Here is a 19,224-nt window from a genome sequence, read left to right as displayed (position 1 = left end):
ACCAAGTCAATTAACCTACTAACCTGTACGTCTGGAGTGTGAGAGGAAACCGAGGAAAACCAACGTGGTCACAGAGAGAATGTACAAACTCCGTACAGACAGCACCCGTAGTCGGGATGGAACCCGGGTCTCTGGTGCTGCAAGCGCTGTGAGGCAGCAACTCTACCGCTGTGCCACCGTGCCATTGTGCTGTTGTGTGTGAATTAATTATTGAAATGAGCTGAGGATGTGGAAGTGCATTAAAGAAAAGAACACATCAGATTAATGGAGGCACAAGAGACTGCAGATGCTGCAATACCTTTCACCCCACCAGCCTCTGCATCCAACATCTCATTGTCCCATGTCCGTCACCCTCAACATGATCCCAACACGATACGTCATCCCACGCCCACCCCTTTCCACATTCCGCAGAGACTACTTCCTCTGTAACTCCATGGTTCACTCACCAGTTCTCATCCAAATCACCCCTCCCACAGAAGATATAACCTCTGTCCCTATAGGGTAGAGAGAGCATTTTGTAACAAACCTATTGAGGAGGAGGATCCAACATCTAGTGTATTGGGAACAGACTCATAGAAATCCAGCTTGATTTTATCTCAAGAATCACAAATTCAGGCAACATATCTGGGTGATGGCCAGGGTGGCCAACTATCTCACTCCCAAATACGGGACAAGGTGACGTCACCACCCCACGTGACCTCACCCAGCCAGCGGCCACGTGCTCCCGCTCGGGCCGGGAGGCGGGTTGCTACGCAACCTCCGTCAGGCGAACACACTTGGCCCCGCTCCCCCAAACACACTCCGTTAGCCGACACTGTCCCGGCCGACAGCGGCCCGCGGGCCGAATACGGGACAAGGGCGGTCCCGTATGGGACAAACAAATTTAGCAAAAAAATACGGAATGTTCAGGCTAATATGGCAACCCTTGTGACGGCATCTGATTGATTCAGAGAAGAACAACTCTTCAGGTTTCCCTTTTCGAGGTCCCCAACAATGAACGACAATGGTAAATTATTTACCTAACCTAGATCCTACTTGTTTACTGAGTCAAAGGGAGAAGTTGGGCAGGCTGGGAACTTTTTCTTTGGAGGGTAAGAGGCTGAGGAATGACCTTGTTGAAGTGTACAAGATCGTCAGGGGATGCTCACAGTCTGTTTCCCAGGATAGCAGATTGTGAAATGAAAGCCCACCGGCTTAAGGTGAGAAGGGAGAGATTTGAGACGGACCTCAGGGGCAACGTTTTCACTCAGAGGGAAGTCCGTATCTGGCACAAGCATCCAGATGAAGCAATATAAATGGATACAATTATGTTAAATATGAAGACATTTGGACAGATCTATGGATAGGAAACGTAAAGTGCTGTGGGCCAAACAAAGGCAAGTGGGACTTGCCCAATATGCATGGACAAGATGTGCCAAAGGGCCTTGTTCCGTGCTATACAGCTCTATGACTCTCCTGGTCAGTGCAGCTAAAGATGTGATTGCCAACACAATCCACCAGCATCGCTCCGGGCAAAGTCACTCTCCAACAGTCTGAAGAACGGTCCCAACCCAAGACGTCACCTGTCCATTCACTCCACGGATGCTGCTGACCCACTGAGCTCCTCTGCACTTTGTGTTCTGCTCAAGAGTGCAGCCCCTGCAGTTCATTGTGCCTTCGTTCTCCAACCTTTGTCCTTCTTGTTCACAAACCACTGTGGAGATTTTACCAAAGATGAAACCTACGTACTGTTTTATCAGCTTCCTGTACTTGCTGGCAGTCACGTACAGAAACCTGTTCCAGACAACACAACATCCCCGAACCTTTCTCACAGCTTTAGAATTAGTTTCAGTAAAACAGAATGGAAACAGCCCTTCGGCCCATCGAGTCCATGTCAACCATCGATCACCCATTCACACTAGTTCTGTTCTCCCACTTTCTCATTCACTCCCTACACACGAGAGGCAATTTACAGAGGGTCAATTAGCCTCCAAACTCACACATCTTTGGGATGTGAGAGGAACCAGAGCACCCACCTGCTCAGTCACAGGGAGAGCATGCTAACTCCACACAGGCAGCACCCGAGGTCAGGATCGAACCAGGGTCTCTGGTGCCATGAGGCAGTGGCTCTACCAGCTGCTCCACTGCGCTAGTCTGATCCTCTCTGTATCCCGGTGCAGAATAATATTAGCAACAGGACCAAGGCACACAAACCTTAGTGCAAGCTCAACCTGGTTGGACACGTGCAAACGCACCGGAGAATAAGGGGGCTGGGAGCTGTAGGCATTGAAAGGTGGAACCAGGCAAGAGTGGAGGAGGGGTGAGACTGGCCGACATTTAGAACATAGAACAGGCCCTTCAGCCCACAGTCTCTGTACCAGACATGATGCCAAGACCATCACTTATCCACCTGCACATTAGCCAGAACCATCCCTACATATGCCTATCCAAAAATCTATTAAATGCCACTAACAAATCTGCCTCCACCACCACCACCACCCCTGGCAACACGTTCCCTCCCGGTACACCACCCTCTGTGTAAAAAAACATGTGCCGTACATCTCCTGTAAACTTTGCTCCCCTCACCTTAAACCTATGGCCTCCAGTATTACTTTTTTTCTACCATGGGAAAAATATTTTGACTGCCTCCCCCATCTATGCCTCTTATAACTTTGAATACTTTTATCAGGTCTCTCTGCAACTCCAGCGTTGCAGAGAAAACAATGCAAGCTTGTCCCTCTCCCTGTAGCTGACTCCCCTAATCCAGGCATCAACTGACAGGGAAGTCGAGGTTTAGGATTCTTACCACCATCTGTAATGAGGTCTGGTTTTGCATGCCATCCAATCAAATCAGATAATACTACACATAAATACAATCAAATCAAACTCTCATACAACAGGTAGAGCAAGGGGGAGGATGCAGAGTGCAGAATATAGTTCTTAGTATTGTAGTGCACCAGTTCCACAGACAAAGTCCAATGTCCGCAATGGGGTAGAGGTGAATCAGACAGTGCCCTAGCTTATAGAGGGTCTGTTCAGGAGGCACCAGGAACTGCAGATGCTGGAATCTGGAACAAAATACAGAGTGCTGGAGGAAATCTACAGGTCAGGCAGCATCTATGGAGGGAATGGACATCAGTCTGAAGAAGGTCCAGACCCGAAACGTTCAGAAGGGATAGCAGCAGGATTAGACCATTCGGCCCATCAAGTCTAGTCCGCCCTTCAATCATGGCTGATCTATCTTTCCCTCTCAACCCCATTCTCCTGCCTTCTCCCCATAACCCCTGACACAAGTCGCCTGCCCATTCCCACCACAGATGCTGCCTGATCCGCTGAGATCTTCCAGCACTTTGTGTCTTTAACCATCCAGCCTCTTGGGATGGGGGGTGAGGTGGGGGTCACCTGGAACACATTAACCCCGTGCTCCCCGGGGCGCGACTGACTTTGCTCCATGCCAGTCCACGATCAGGTTCTGATAAGGTCTGGACCCTTGATTGAGCAGCTCCAAGGCTTGTAGCCTTGCACCGACAACACTGTGCTCCAAACCAGGCATCTTCTGCACTGATACACACAACATGCTGGAGTAACTCAGCGGGACAGGCAGCATCTCTGGAGAGAAGGAATGGTCGAGACCCTTCTTCAGACTGTCTTGGTTTACACCAGCATCTGCTCTTCCTCCCAACACATCTTCTGTATGGATATATATATGGTGTAAGAAAATAACTGCAGATGCTGGTACAAATCGAAGGTATTTATTCACAAAATGCTGGAGTAACTCAGCGGGACAGGGAGCATCTCTGGAGAGAAGGAATGGTCGAGACCCTTCTTCAGACTGCCTTGGAGCTTGGTTTACACCAGCATCTGCACTTCCTCCCATCACATCTTCTGCACGGAGACAGTTCCAATAATTTGCACAATTGCCACATAACCTGGCTCAGCTCGAAGAAAAATGCGACCACAATATTATTGTCACCCCTGTAAATAAACAGCGCAAGATGTGTTTCCCGGTGAGGCGCAGGTGGGGTGAGTATTTGGCCGCAGATCCTGCACAGCCAGCCCGGTTGTCGCGGCTGCCGGACAGCGCTCACCTGCAGCCCCGGGATCCACTGCTCCAGGCCCGGCCGCACCGACAGCTCAGCCCGCTGGACAGGCGCCCTCCGCCCGGCAAACCGCTCCCACTCCCACCCGCGTCAGCGGAGACCTGCGTGGTGCGGGCGGAGGGAGGGAGGGAGGGAGGGCAGGAGAGTGTTCCCTGCCAATCCCTGCCTCGGTCAACCTGTCCCGGGATGAACCCGCACAGCTCTCCGGCAGAATCAAGCTGCTGTCTGCTTCTGCAACCGCCCTGCGTTACACTAGTGGTCTGTCTCTCACCCATGGTACAACTGCCCCCATCACACTGGTGGTCTGTCTCTCACCCATGGTACAACTGCCCCCATCACACTGGTGGTCTGTCTCTCACCATGGTACAACTCCCCCAATTACACTGGTGGTCTCACTATGTATGGTACAACTCCCCCAATTACACTGGTGGTCTCACTATGGTACAACTGTCCCCAATTACACTGGTGGTCTCACTATGGTACAACTGTCCCCATCACACTGGTGGTCTGTCTCTCGCCCATGGTACAACTCCCCCTATTACACTGGTGGTCTCTCAGTATCGTACAACTCCCCCAATTACACTGGTCAAGTCAAGGATATTTGTCACATACATGACATGGTGGTCTCTCACATGGTACAACTCCCCCAATTACACTGGTGGGCTGTCTCTCACCATGGTACAACTCCCCCAATTACACTGGTGGTCTGTCTCCCGCCCATGGTACAACTCCCCCAATTACACTGGTGGTCTCACTATGGTACAACTCCCCCAATTACACTGGTGGTCTCACTATGGTACAACTGTCCCCATCACACTGGTGGTCTCACTGTGGTACAACTCCCCCAATTACACTGGTGGTCTCACTATGGTACAACTCCCCCAATTACACTGGTGGTCTCACTATGGTACAACTGTCCCCATCACACTGGTGGTTTTTCACTATGGTACAACTGTCCCAATTACACTGGTGGTCTCTCACCCTTGGCACAAGACCCCCCATTACACTGGTGGTCTCTCAGTATCGTACAACTCCCCCCATTACACTGGTGGTTTGTCTCTCACTATGGTACAACTGTCCCAAATACACTGGTGGTCTGTCTCTCACCCATGGTACAACTCCCCCAAATACATGGTGGTCTCACTATGGTACAACTCCCCCTAATACACTGGTGGCCTCACTATGGTACAACTGTCCCCATCACACTGGTGGTCTCACTGTGGTACAACTCTCCCAATTACACTGGTGGTCTCTCAGTATCGTACAACTCCCCCTAATACACTGGTGGCCTCACTATGGCACAACTGTCCCCATCACACTGGTGGTCTCACTGTGGTACAACTCTCCCAATTACACTGGTGGTCTCACTGTGGTACAACTCCCCCAATTACACTGGTGGTCTCACTATGGTACAACTGTCCCCATCACACTGGTGGTCTCTCACTTTGGTACAACAATTCCAAATGATGATAGCTCTGTTGTCATTTTATCTGCAAAGCCTAAACCAATTGAACTTTTTCTTGAATGTTACAGAGTAGGTAATTGCAAATTATAGTGGACTATCTGTTTAAATGGATGAATTTTACATAATAACCCCCGACCGTGCTGTAAGTACTCTGATGCAAGAAGATTTGCTGAGATGTGTCACAGGAAAGAAGCTGATAATGAATAGTAAAGGAACAAGAGAAGGGTCTCGACCCAAAACGTCACCCATTCCTTCTTTCCAGAGATGCTGCCTGACCCGCTGAGTTACTCCAGCATTTCATGTATATCTTCGGTTTAAACCAGCATCTGCAGTTCTTTCCTACACAAGAGAAATTTAATTTAGGGTAGACACTCAGAACCTTTGCCCCAGGGCGGAATGCCAAAGACCAGAAGGCATATGGTCAGAGGGAGAAAGTTTGAAGGATTCTGAGGGATTAGGTATACATGCATTTGGTCTAGAAGGGTCTCGACCCGAAACATCTCCCATTCCTTCTCTCCAGAGATGCTGCTTGTCCCACAAAGTTACTCCAGCAATTTGTGTCGATCTTCAGTGTAAACCAGCATCTGCAGTTCCTTCCCAGACATTTGGAGAGACAGGTGCTGATTAAAGATAGTCAGCATGGATTTGCACCAGGGAGATTGTCTAACAAATTTGATTGAGGTTTTGCAAGAGATAAACAAAAAGGTTGAAGAGGGCAAAGCCTAAGATGTTGTCCATGTGAACCTCAGCAAGACCTTTGATAAGGTTCCACGTGGTGGGCTGCTCTGGAAGGTTAGATTGTATGGGATCTAGGGAGAGCTAGCTGACTGGATAGAGAATTGACTTCATTGATTGAAATAGGGTGATGGGATCAGGCTGTTTTTCACACAGGAGGCCTGTGACTAGTAGTGTGCCTCAGGGATTGGAACTGGGCCCATTGTTGTTTGTGGTTTATATCAAGGATTTGGGTGAGAGTGTAGAAGGCATGATTGGTAAGTTTGCAGATGACACTAAAGTGGGTGGTATCGTAGATCGTGAAGATGGTTATCAAACATTACAGCAGGATCTTGATCAGTTGGATAAATGGGCTGATGAATGACTAATGGACATTAATGCAGATAAGTGTGAGGGGTTTCATTTTGGTAAGTCAAACCACAGTAAATACACTCTGGGGAGTGTTGTAGAGCAAAGGGATCTAGGGGTGCAGGTACAGAGTTCCCTGAAAGTGACGTCACAGGAAGATAACGGCGGTCAAGAAGGCTTTTGGTGCATTGGTTTTCATTAGTCAGGGTATTAAGTACAGAAATCGAGACATTATGTTACAGTTGTACAAGATGTTGGTGAGTCCACACATACTGTGTTTAGTTTCAGTCACCCTGCTATAGGAGGCATGTCATTCAGCGAGAAAGAGCACAGAGGAGATGTGTTAGAATGTTGCCCAGACTTGAGGTGCTGTGCTATAGGAGGAGCTTAGGCAGGAGCGGTCAGGAGGTTGAGGGGTGATTTTATGGAGGTGTATACAATCAGGAGATAATGTTCCCTTGTTGTAATGTCCTGTGTTTAACATTCTAGGTATCTCAGCACATATAACAATGATAAACCAATACTTATACAACTGAAGACAGACACAAAAAGCTAGAGTAACATAACGGGTCAGGCAGCATCTCTGGAGAAAAGGAATAGGTGACATTCAGGAATAGGTCTGACGAAGGGACTCGATGTGAAACGTCACCCATTCCTTTTCCCCAGAGATGCTGCCTGACCCGCTGGGTTACTCCAGCACTGTGTGTTTGTCCGATTTAAACCAGCATCTGCAGTTCCTCCCTACAACTGTACAACTGACATCTTCAAACGTGATGGTCGTCTAGCAATAGCCATTGATTTGGAGATCTCTCTGTCTCACGGTGCAAATCCCTCTTCACCTCGCAATCCTAAGGCTGTTTTGTGTTCCCAACCAACAAGGCTACCAAGGGTTGTCTGAAGAAGGGTCTCGACCCGAAACATCACCCATTCCTTCTCTCCTAAGATGCTGCCTGACCCGCTGAGTTACTCCAGCATCTTGTGTCTACCTTTGGCCACTGAGGGTTGTAATGAAGCTGCTCTTCCAGAGACTGAGGCAGCACTGCCACAGCTGTACCCCCTGAACCACTCTCCCCCACAAGCTCCACACAAGCCTTCAGGCTCTCCATTAATTACAGCTCGCTGTTCAGGGGCACTTAAACAGGAATAATTAAAGAGTGGCCTATGATGGAGCAGTTTATCACATATTTTAATAATGAGTAATGGCTTGAACTGCAGTTGGCCAATTTGCTATCCTGCTTTTCATACACATTTGGGCACATGTTTTAATATTATGAATAACATGTTTTGAAAATGGAATTAATTATTACTGATGTGAGCAACACAAATAAAAAAAAATAATGCCATGCAAACATTAAGAGAGCGTACAAAGCTGGGAAGTTTAGCTTAATTTAGTTTACTTTAGAGATACAGCACAGCAACAGCCCATCGAGTCTGCACCGACCAGCGATCCCTGCCCACGAACACTGTCCTAAATGCTAGGGACAATTTACAATTTACAGAAGCCAATTAATGTACAAACGTGCATGACTTTGGAATGTGGGAGGAAACCGGAGCACGCAGAGAAAACCCATGTGGTTTCAGGGAGAACGTGCAGACTCCATACAGACAGCACCCGTTGTCAGGATCGAACCCAGGCCCATGACGCTGTAAGGCAGCAACTCTATTGCAGCGCCACTGTGCTGCCATGAAGATGTATTCCCAATCTTCCAACCTACCTTGTTGCAGGTACCTCCTTCACATTTTGTTAATCTGCGCTGTCTCAGTCGCTGTAACACTATACTCTACACTATGTTTCCTTACATTGATTTGTACTACCAATGTGCTGTGTATGGCGTGATCACACTCATTAATGGTATGATTTGCCGAGAATGTACACAAAACAAAATGTTTTACTGCATTGTGGAGCACCTGCCTATAATAAACCAATACCAATACTTTCCAACATACCTCTTTTATGAGTTTGCATAAAACCAGTGTATTTAAGATAACTTTTGGGGCAATTTTCTAATATCTTGCCTAAACAAAACTAAGACTAAACTTTAGCTTGGAGTGCGTTTGTTTGATTACAACACTGGCATTGCTTGTCACATTAAGGACATTGTACCAAGCTCTTGTTCACATCAACGTCAGTCAGAAAGATGTGCTGGTGAACTGCACTGTCCAGCAGAGGCAATCATTGTCTATCTAATGTATGCAACAGTTACTGAGAAGATTAACAAGGACTGGTTAATTGAATGAGATGAAAACAGTCAAATATTATTTTCCAAGTAAAATGTTTTCAAGAAGCATAATGTGTATTCGACACCAATCATGAACAAATCACTTGGTTCTAAACTAAAAGGAACAACTCATCAGTTTACACCATTTACAGGATGTGGGTTTTGCTTCCTCATGAGTATTTTGTATTTCACACAATCTACGTCTAAAAGTAATCTTGCCGGGCAGCTACTCTGAATGTGGAACGAAAATGCTTCATGTTTTCAGCTGGATTACGATATTACCAACCTTCATTCTCTCACTTGGTAAGTGCAAAAGATATTCTTATAAAATAAATAAATGCCACTTGCTGCTGGTAACTGCTCTATGTAGTTTACTAGTTCTTTGGAAGACTTGTTTGCGCTCCAATATGTAACTCAGACATTTATAATTGATTGAAAGATACAGCATGGAAACACTTAGACCCACACTGACCTGTTTCCAGTAGTTCTATGTTATCCCACTTTGGCAATTTACAGAGGCTAATTAACCCACAAACTCAATCAGTTAATGTTTGTTAAGGGTATTCAGAGACATACAGGATATTTTTAAACTTATAAGGAAGTGGAGAGACTGAATACAACTTCACGATTACATCTTCGACATCTCTCTGCTGGGCCCAGGGCAAGTGAACTGAGATGTTAGCAGCAATATGAAGCTGCTAACTCTCTCCAAAACTAACCCAGCAATGAAAACTCCAGGCTTTCCCTTTCTGAAGTCAATGCTTAGTTCCTTACAATGAGTGAGAGGTGGGAGCAACACATAGCCAGGTGTTCTCCCTCTCCCCTGTAAGCTGACTCAGCAGGGCCTTTGGCAACCTGAGAGAGCTTTCCCCAATGCACCCCAAATAAAGTTGAACTCTAGGTGAACTTGGTGAACAGTTTATATTGGACATTGAAATGGAAGAAATTAAGTATTGTACCTCATTTGTCACCTGTACCGAGGTACAGTGAAATTCATTTTTGTATACCATTCAGTACAAGTATTACTATAAATCAGTCCTTAGATACATAATAGATTAACATCTCAGATACAGTACAAGTATATAGTAGCAGTCTACTGACACAGTAAACAGAGTCCTGGTCCAGCTCAGCAACTTTGCTTAACTGCATTGCCTTCCCATTAATGAACTATAATCAGTTGTCTTAGCTGATGTGAACCACTGAAGGAGAAGTACAGTGGGTGTCACGAGAGCAGGTCCAGTGTTGTGCTGAGATTTCATGCCTTATTTTCCGTTCCAAGCCCCGTCTTTGTTGGAAGCCACGTTAATCCCTTTGCAAGAGAAGGTGCCAGCACCCAGTCTGATGATCTGTTAAATAATCTGTTGATATGGAGCGGCACGGTGGTGCAGCAGGTATTGCTGCTGCCTCACAGCGCCAGCGACCCGAGTTTGATCCTGACCTTGGGTACTGTCTGTGTGGAGTTTGCACGTTCTCCCTGCGACCGTGTAGGATTCCTCCAGGTGTTCCACTTTCCTCCCACATCCCAATGAAGTGCTGGTTTGTAGGTTAATGGGCCCTCTGTAGAGGGAATGGGTGAGAAGGTGGGATAACATGGAATTAGTGTGAATGGGTCATCGAAGGTCAGCGTGGAACTGATGGGCGAAGGGCCTGTGTCCATGCTGTATCTCTAAGCTAAACTAAGTATGTCTTGCTCTGTAATTCTCCAGCGCTGGAGAGCATCCACTCTGCCTGTTGGTGGCCTTGTACTGTGCCCGCCTGTTTAACTGCCTTGTGGATATAGGACAGTGCTCTGGTAAATGGTGACCATCAGGGAGACCTACAGATCCTTGTGAGGAGCAAGGTCTCCCAAATCTGCATACGTATTCTTGTCCGTTCCTGGTTCTGGCAGCACTGTCTTCTTGAGCATCTTTAAAGTTCTTGTTCAAGCCCTGAACATTTCCTATCAGCTGAGTCTTGAGACTTGATATCACCGAGTTTGGTGGAGAAGGCCCGTCAGTTCTAACACCTATCTTTGGTTCTTGTTTAGAAGGGCAAGCTGTTTCCGTGTTTGACGTTCTTCCCTCCAGTCTGAGAATGAGGAATAACCCTGCTACATCCATCAGCAGTAAAATTTCCAGCAGCATTTCCAGATGCCCACTGTTCCTATTGCCAGCCCGATTAGCCCACTCATGCAGTCATAGAGTCATGCAGCATGGACACAAGTCCTTCGGTATAACTCGCCCATTCCAAACTAACTGTGCTAATCTCACTTGCCTGTGTCAGGCCCAAATCCCTACAAACCTTTCCCACCATGTACCTGTCCAAATATCTTTCAAATGTCGTAACTGTATGCATTGCCAGTGCCTCCTCTGACAGCCTGTTCCATATACCCACCATCCTCTGAATCAAAAAGTTGCCTCCGAACTCCCTTTTAAATCTTTCCCCTCTCACCACTAACCCCTCTAGCTTTAGATTACCCTGCAATGGTTAAAAGACCGTGATGATTCATGAACGTCTACAATGTCACTCCACAGCCTCCAATGTCCCAGGGAAATAGTGGTGACCTACCCAGTCTCTCCCAACAACTCAAACCTGGTGGCATCCTTCTAAGTCTTTTTTGCACCCTTTCCAGTTTAATGATATCCTTCCTATATCAGGGCAACTAGATCTGTACACAGTCCTCCAAATGTGTTCATGTAAATGTCACCTGTAACTCGAATGAACAATGTTCTTGCCCAGAACAAGATTTCAAGATGGAATGACTGTACAAAGTCTTGGGTAAGAGACTCCTACTGTTGGTTCACCAGCTTTGATGATGTGAGGAAACAACTCTTTCAGAATTATTCAGGCTCTTTCTTTCCCTTTCATAAACTTAAAGTTCATAAGGCAAACAACACACATAAACTTTTCATAAACTAACAAAAATAAACATAAACATACTTAATTTTTTAAAATTCATATAACATCCCTAAATGATGGGCAAAAATGACTAAATAACGTGGGTGAGTGAGGGGCTGTACTTGCACGCCAGGAAGCACAGACAGGACTGATGGAGACCGTGCATACATTTGTACTCGAGTGAGGCACTTGTGATGATACACAAATCCGTCACGTACATCTCCTGTCCACTGGCCACTAGAGGCCGTTTCACACTGGCACCGTATAGACGTTGCTAAGTATATTCCCTATGATTATTAAACTTTTAAATGATACCAGACCAAGTGGACCCGTTGGGCCCAAAGCTCTCCTGCATTGGTGCAGCACCCTCTCCCCCCAGTCCCCCCCACATCCCCCCTCCCCTCCCCCTCCCCTCTTCCCCAACCCCCCCACTCCATCCTCCTCAACCCTCATTATCCTCTTACCCTCCCCCAGGAGATAGATTTAAACTTTAAAATGTGAATAACTTAAAAAATATAACATCGATTTCAATAAAACTTCTTCCATTAGCACCAAAGGGACGATGGTGAGAAAGGTGGGCCTAAAATTGTTGCGCTATCGTGTACCGTTTTGGCTGTAGTTCAGGAACAAATAAACAAACAAACAAGAGTTTTAGTATATAGATAATAGGTTGAAGACTTTATATTAATACCCAAGAATTTTCCAAGAATATGCCGTACGTGTATAATAAAATTACGAATATGAAATTAAACACAAAAATGACTCAAAAATGCATTAACATATGATTGGCCTATTTATCAGTATTCCTCGCGGCCTCTCGTGGAACCCTAATGTTCCAGGGAACCCCTGGTGAGAAACGCTGCTCTAACCATGGAGAATTCTCTTGTCTTCTGAACATATCTCTACTTTCAACAGCCCTGCTGTGATACAAGGATCGATGTAGTAGATTTGATACAAAGCCAACAGCAAAATTAACAATTGCTACTAAATCTTCATTCAATCATAATTATGTTTCTACATTTTCTGGAGATTACTGCTCCAGATTACATGCTTGAACTGCAATGGAAAATGGTAAGTGTTTTATTTAATAGTTGAAAAGAGGTAGTTAGCTCAATTAAACCAATCTTAATGGCACAATTGATTAGATAAAATCATATTTGTTGAGAAATGTATCAGAACATCGCAAAAATATATCAAAATTGCATCTTATTAATTACCATGAGCATTTCCAGATGCCATTGAGTTCTGTAATATACCAATGAATGTTCGCTGGTTTCTGGGAAGCGTGAGATGGCGTGGGCAGGGGTGTGGGACATCGTGTGGTTCCTTTGATCAAAGTGGGCAAAGCTGAGGTGCAGACAGCAACCACAGATGCTGCAGCCCTGAGCTAAAAAACAAAGTGTTGCAGAAACTCAGTGGGCCGGGCAGTATCTGTGGAGGGAAGAGACATCACATCTGAAGAAGGGTCTCGACCCGAAACGTCACCCATTCCTTCCCTCCTGAGATGCTGCCTGACCTGCTGAGTTACTACAGCATTTTGTGAATAAATGCCTTCGATTTGTACCAGCATCTGCAGTTATTTTCTTACACTCCCCCCACAGATGCTGCCTGACCCAGTGAGTTCCTCCAGAACTTTGGTTTTTAATTCTAAATTGTAATTTTTAAAACATTTTTTCTTTAAATTTCACACACCATCTAAATGCAAAATCTACCTGTAATTGATCTGGGAAGTTGGCACTTTAAATTTTTTATGGTGATTTTTGAATTTATGTGGTCTGTCTTAGTAAAGTTTTGGTAATGTGGCTGAGCATGGCTTTATAGTGATCAAAAGTGTTTCATTGTCACGTGCAGAGAGAGTGGAACAATTATATTCTTAGTTGCGGCATCTTTACAGGCCCATTAATGTAATAACACACAGATAAATACAATAATCTAGAATACAATCACTTACTGATCAGCAATACTCAGTAACCAGACCAGAATAGTGCAAAACTGAAGTCCAGAGTCCAGCCAAAGCAAGGTGCATTGTATATCATAATTGAGATTAGTGTTTTAGTTTAGCTTAGAGATACAGTGTGGAAACAGACCCTTTGGCCCACCAAGTCTGTGCCGACCAGTGATCACTCATACATGAGTTCTGTCTTAAACGCAAGGGGCATTTTTCAGAGGGTAAATGACCTACAATCCTGCATATCTTACGGGTAGCGGAATCAAGGGGTATGTGGAGAAGGAGGGAACGGGGTACTGATTGTGGATGATCAGCAATGATCATATTGAATGGTGGTGCTGGCTCGAAGGGCCGAAAGGCCAACTCCTGCACCTATTGTCTACGTATCTGTGTATCTATGCAAAGGACCGGCACCATCAAGTGGACATTCCAGATGCACAGTTTAGTGTAAGTTCAATCATTATAGTTACTACAAAAAAATTCAAACCAAATAAATGAATGAACAATTAACTTGGAGAGAATTACAGATGATATGGATGAAAAAGCATCTGACAAATATGTCAGTGCAGAGCAAGTCTGTTCTTTAAATGAGCAACATAAAATGTACAAAGCACAAAATCCAAGGAAGGGTCCCGATCTGAAACATCACCTATCCATGTTCTCCACAGATGCTGCCTGATCCAGTGTGTTACTCCAGCATTTTATGCCTTCTTTCTTTAGCACAACCTGTATGTGACATTCTGCTGATGTGAGCAGGTCTTACTTTGTCACGTTAGACTTTGCTTCCAGTCACACACAGAGCTTCCCTGCACAGTGACAGCATGTGTGAAGCATTAGGGGGCATTCACATCTCCTTTCACGAGTTCCATCCATTCATTTCCATGGGCAAAAAAAAATCAGGGACACAGCACCACCTCCTGTGCTTCCAGCACGAGGGACGAAATCACCCAGAACATACAACAGTACAGCACAGGAACAGGCCCTTCAGCCCACAATGTCTGTGCCCAACACAATGCCAAGACCATAATCTACATGCCTCCATACCCTGCATATCCATGTGCCTATCTAATAGCCTCTTAAACGCCATTATTGCATCTGTCTCTGCCACTACCCCTGGCACCATGCTCCTGCCACCCACCTCTCTCTGGATAGAAAACTTGCTGCACACATTTTCTTTCAACCTTTCCTGCTCTGACCTTAAAATGATGCCCTCTGGCCTTTGTTATTTCCACCCTGAGAAAAACGTTCTGACTGTTTGCCCTGTCTCTGTCTCTGCCTCCCATAACTCTTTATTCTACCAGGTCTTCTCTTAACCTCTGACTCACCAGGGAAACAATCCAAGTCTGTCCAACCTCTCCTTGTAGCTAATACCCTCTAATCCAGGCAGCATTCTGGTAAAGATAGACACAAAAAGCTGCAGTAACTCAGCGGCTCAGACAGCATCTCTGGAGAAAGGGAGTAGGACCCTTCTTCAGAAGGGTTTCGACCCAAAACGTCACCTATTCCTTTTCTCCAAAGGCTGCCTGACCCGCTGAGTTACTCCAGTATTTTGTGTCTATCTTCAGTTTAAATCAGCATCTGCAGTTCCTTCATACACGTACAGCATTCTGGTAAACATGTAGTAAATATCTACATCCTCTCCAATGTCTCCATGTCCTTCCAGTATTGGGGTAAGCAGGACTGCACACGACTGCATTCACCGATCTCGATGTTTCCGTAAGATTAAAGAAGCAAAATGCTGCTGCCTCTGACGAGCAGGAATGGCCCGTGGAAGAACCCCAGCAAATCCCCTCTCACTGGGCCAACCTACACTCTTGGAGGACTTTGGTTTGCCGCCAAAGTTGGCTGCATTTCCTGTGTTAGACCGGTGATTTACACTATGAGTGTTTTTTAGCTGTTTGAACTTAACAACCTGGCCGCGGGCGAGGACAGCGGGAGACGGGAAAGACATTGTGGCCTTCCATCACAGTGAGGAGAGAGAGGACTGGAGGAGGAGACTCACTGTGATGGATGTTTCTTTGATGGATGTTTCTTTTTTTGTGTGTTTTTGGGGTTGGGTAATTTTAATGCCTATTTAATGCTTTTATTGTTGGACTGTGTTTTGGGGGTTTTGGGGTTGTGTAATTTGAATGCCTATTTAATGCTTTTATTGTTGGACTGTGGGTGACCGAATTTCATCCAATATTGGATGACAAATAAAGCTATCTTGATCTTGATCTTGATCTTGATCTTGATCTTGATTAAACACATTGTAGAAATGAGAGCTTTTCAGTGATACTTTCAGATGAGTGCAGGTGGAGTAGGGCTTGCCTTGAGCCTGACGTTTGTTCGGGGAGTACTGGTATGATCTTGCCAAGTGATGAAAAGCTGCTGACAGAATTAAGTCTGGGCCTTTAATCCTTGACAATCAGCACTCAGAACTAAAGAGAGCCAGTCCAGATTTGAACAGCTTAGTCGGGGTGAACGTTTGCTGATTCGGCCATAACTCAGCCAGGGCTATATTTTGCAGAGGCAAGCATTGGTGCTGCTTTGCATTCTCATAATACCCTGTAATCTTGAAGGAAAAGGTCCTATATTGGATTTCTTGCAAGTATGCGGCCTCTTTTCATAGACCAGCAATGTTGCTATCATTTGGTTTGGCTGGGTTTGTCTAGGCTGGGCTGAACTGAACCAAACCACGGAATGTTGGCGGGCACCCCAAACTCCAGGCGCTGTTGCACTTATTTGGAACTAGCAGACCCCTGACACACCTCGCCGAAATGTTGAAAGGGGAACATTCCTAACACCCTGGAGCAAATCTCTCAGAGTGCTTTGGGTAAATACAGAAATTGTTTTTAAGGGAAGTGAGCCTGGTACTTTGATGAACCACCTATTCCGCAAACAAAATGTCAGAGACATGGAGAGGAATTCTTCTGCAGATATCTTGCAGAAACATAACAGCCAAGAACAAGAAAGAGCAATGTGCTGAAAGACGTTAGATAAATAAAGGATGTTTTACTCATGAAGTAGCATTCAATGTCATTGGTTTGGAATTACGCAGCAGGAAATATTTATTTCAAGTGTGCAGTGTGTAGACTAATGTTGTTAGGAACCTCAACTCTGTCATTATTGTAGACCCAAGGAACGGCAGATGCTGGTTCACCCACAAAGACACAAAACACCGGACGGAGCAACTTGGCAAGTCTGGAAGCATCTCTGGAGGATGTGGAGCGGCGATGTTTCGGGTCGGGAACCCTTTTTCAGACTGATTGTAGTAGAGGGGAGAACTCGCCACCTTTCTTCCTGACTACAAATCCCCCCACATCCCTATTACCCCCCCTCTTCTCCCTCCAGCCTGTCCTCTTCCACCCATATTACTCCCTCTGACCTCACATTCCACGCCTCCTCTACCCTCCCTGACTGACAGCCTTGGGTCCCTTTGGTTACTTACTCCACCCCCCCACCCCCGGTATCCACCTATCACTTGCCAGGCTTTGTGCCACCGCCACTTCTCTCTACAGTTTACTTCCCCCGACTACATCAGTCTAAAGAAGGGTCTGTTCCCTCCACAGATGCTGCCTGACCCATTGAGTAATTCCAGCACACAGTTTTTTGCTCAATGTCTGAAAAGATAACACAAGAAAGATTACTGGTTCCTTGTGTTGGAGGAGGAATATTGTGTAGGAAATGGGAATGTTCCTGGAATCTCCTTTTAGTCGTCATAGCGTCTTGGTCTAGGAGCTATGCAGAATGGAAACATGCCATTTGGCCCAGCTTGCCCACAGTGCTGTATGATTAGTATTTTTTGCTCATTTAAACTGCTTGTAGGGACATAGGGATTGGCCAGGTAATAGAACCCTCGGATTGGGTTACGGTCACGGGGTGAGGAAGCGCGGGGTATTTAAATGCTTGGCGCCAAACGTTAGATTAGAGATTAGATTAGTGAGTGAAGTTAGTGTTCGTCCAGAAAGAAGTCTGTTGCGTTTGTTACGGGTTTTATACCAATAAAGTATTTGGATAATACCACGCGTCTGGACTCACTACATGCTTTTGATTATATATTTTGTCTCAAAATGCAAATAGCAAAATCTATATTTTGCAGAATTGAAACTGAAAAATGACCCACACATGTATATGGCTAAAATGATTTTGTATTCACTGTTCACAATACAATACAATATATCTTTATTGTCATTGTACCCAGGGGTACAACGAGATTGGGAATGCGCCTCCCATACGATGCAATAATTTAAGTAATTAACAGCAACCCAACGAAACAAAACAATTGTAACAGTTTTTAGACAGGGTAAAGTGCAAGTTGATCTATGCGTTGTGGCCATCCGGCTCAGCAGGACCGATTCATAGCAGCTATGGCCCTGGGGATGAAGCTGTTCCTGAATCTGGAGGTGCGGGCGTAGAAGGCCTTGTATCGTCTGCCCGAAGGAAGGAGTTCGAACAGACTGTTGCAGGGGTGTGAAGAATCTTTGTGGATGCTGGTGGCTTTTCTGAGGCATCGTGTGTTGTAGATGCCCTCCAAGTCTGGTAGCTGTGTTCCGATGGCCCTCTGAGCTATATGGACTACCCGCTGTAGAGCTTTCCTTTCTGCCTCCGTGCAGCTGAGGTACCACACAGGGATGCCATGCGTTAGGATGCTCTCTATGGTGCAGCAGTAGAAGGTCGTCAGCAGCTGTTGGGGCAGACCAGACTTTTTCAGTGTTCTTAAGTAGAACAGTCTTTGTTGTGCCTTCTTGACCAGCGCAGCAGTGTTATTGGACCATGTTAGGTCCTCCGAAATGTGAGTGCCCAAAAACTTGAAGCTGGACACTCTCTCCACACTGTCCCCGTTGATAGAGATCGGGGCATATTCCCCGTTATGTGACCTACGGAAGTTGATGATCAGCTCCTTGGTCTTGGTGGTATTTAGGGACAGGTTGTTATCCGAGCACCAGTCCGCCAGGTTCTGCACCTCCGCTCTATAGTTTGTTTCATCCCCGTTGGTGATCAGCCCGTTGGTGATAAGCCCGTTGTGTCGTCTGCAAACTTGACAATGGTGTTGGTGTCGAATGCAGGAACACAGTCGTGTGTGAAGAGGGAGTAGAGCATGGGGCTCAGAACACAGCCCTGTGGAGTGCCGGTACTCAGGGTGATAGTGGAGGACAGGTGCGGGCCCATTCTCACTGCCTGCGGTCGTTCCAGCAGGAAGTCCAAGATCCAGTCACATAATGACGAGCTGAGGCCTAGCTGGTGGAGTTTGGTGATGAGCTTGGTGGGGATGACCGTATTGAAGGCGGAGCTATAGTCTATGAATAGCATCCTCACGTACGTGCCCTGTCTCTCTAGGTGAGTCAGGACAGTGTGAAGAGCCAGAGAGATGGCGTCCTCTGTGGATCTATTTGCCCTGTATGCAAATTGATGTGGGTCCAGTGAGTCAGGGATGCTGGATTTGATGTGTGAGAGGACCAGCCTCTCAAAGCACTTCATGACTATCGGCGTTAGGGCAACCGGGCGGTAGTCGTTCAGGTTGGAGATCTTTGCTTTTTTCGGCACCGGAACTATGATAGCCGACTTCAGGCA

General features: G+C 46.0%; 2 protein-coding genes across 2 annotated transcripts in view; one reads left to right on the top strand and one right to left on the bottom strand.

The window, feature by feature from the left end:
* c35h10orf71 (chromosome 35 C10orf71 homolog) overlaps nt 1-4,265 on the bottom strand; it is a 41,432-nt gene extending 37,167 nt beyond the window's left edge. Inside the window, exon 1 of the mRNA XM_078428514.1 lies at nt 4,068-4,265. The gene's annotated coding sequence lies outside the window, so the exon portion shown is untranslated. The remainder of the gene's footprint in view (nt 1-4,067) is intronic.
* Nucleotides 4,266-9,078: 4,813 nt separating this feature from the next.
* The window catches only part of LOC144609900 (transmembrane protein 273-like), a 31,051-nt gene continuing 20,905 nt past the window's right edge, over nt 9,079-19,224 (top strand). Inside the window, exon 1 of the mRNA XM_078428292.1 lies at nt 9,079-9,149. Coding sequence (XP_078284418.1) covers nt 9,095-9,149 — 55 coding nt within the window. The 5' untranslated portion in view covers nt 9,079-9,094. The remainder of the gene's footprint in view (nt 9,150-19,224) is intronic.

The sequence above is a fragment of the Rhinoraja longicauda genome, chromosome 35, assembly GCF_053455715.1.
Source record: "Rhinoraja longicauda isolate Sanriku21f chromosome 35, sRhiLon1.1, whole genome shotgun sequence".
In the NCBI taxonomy this organism is placed as follows: Eukaryota; Metazoa; Chordata; class Chondrichthyes; order Rajiformes; family Arhynchobatidae; genus Rhinoraja; species Rhinoraja longicauda.
This window is presented reverse-complemented; position numbering and strand designations above follow the sequence as displayed.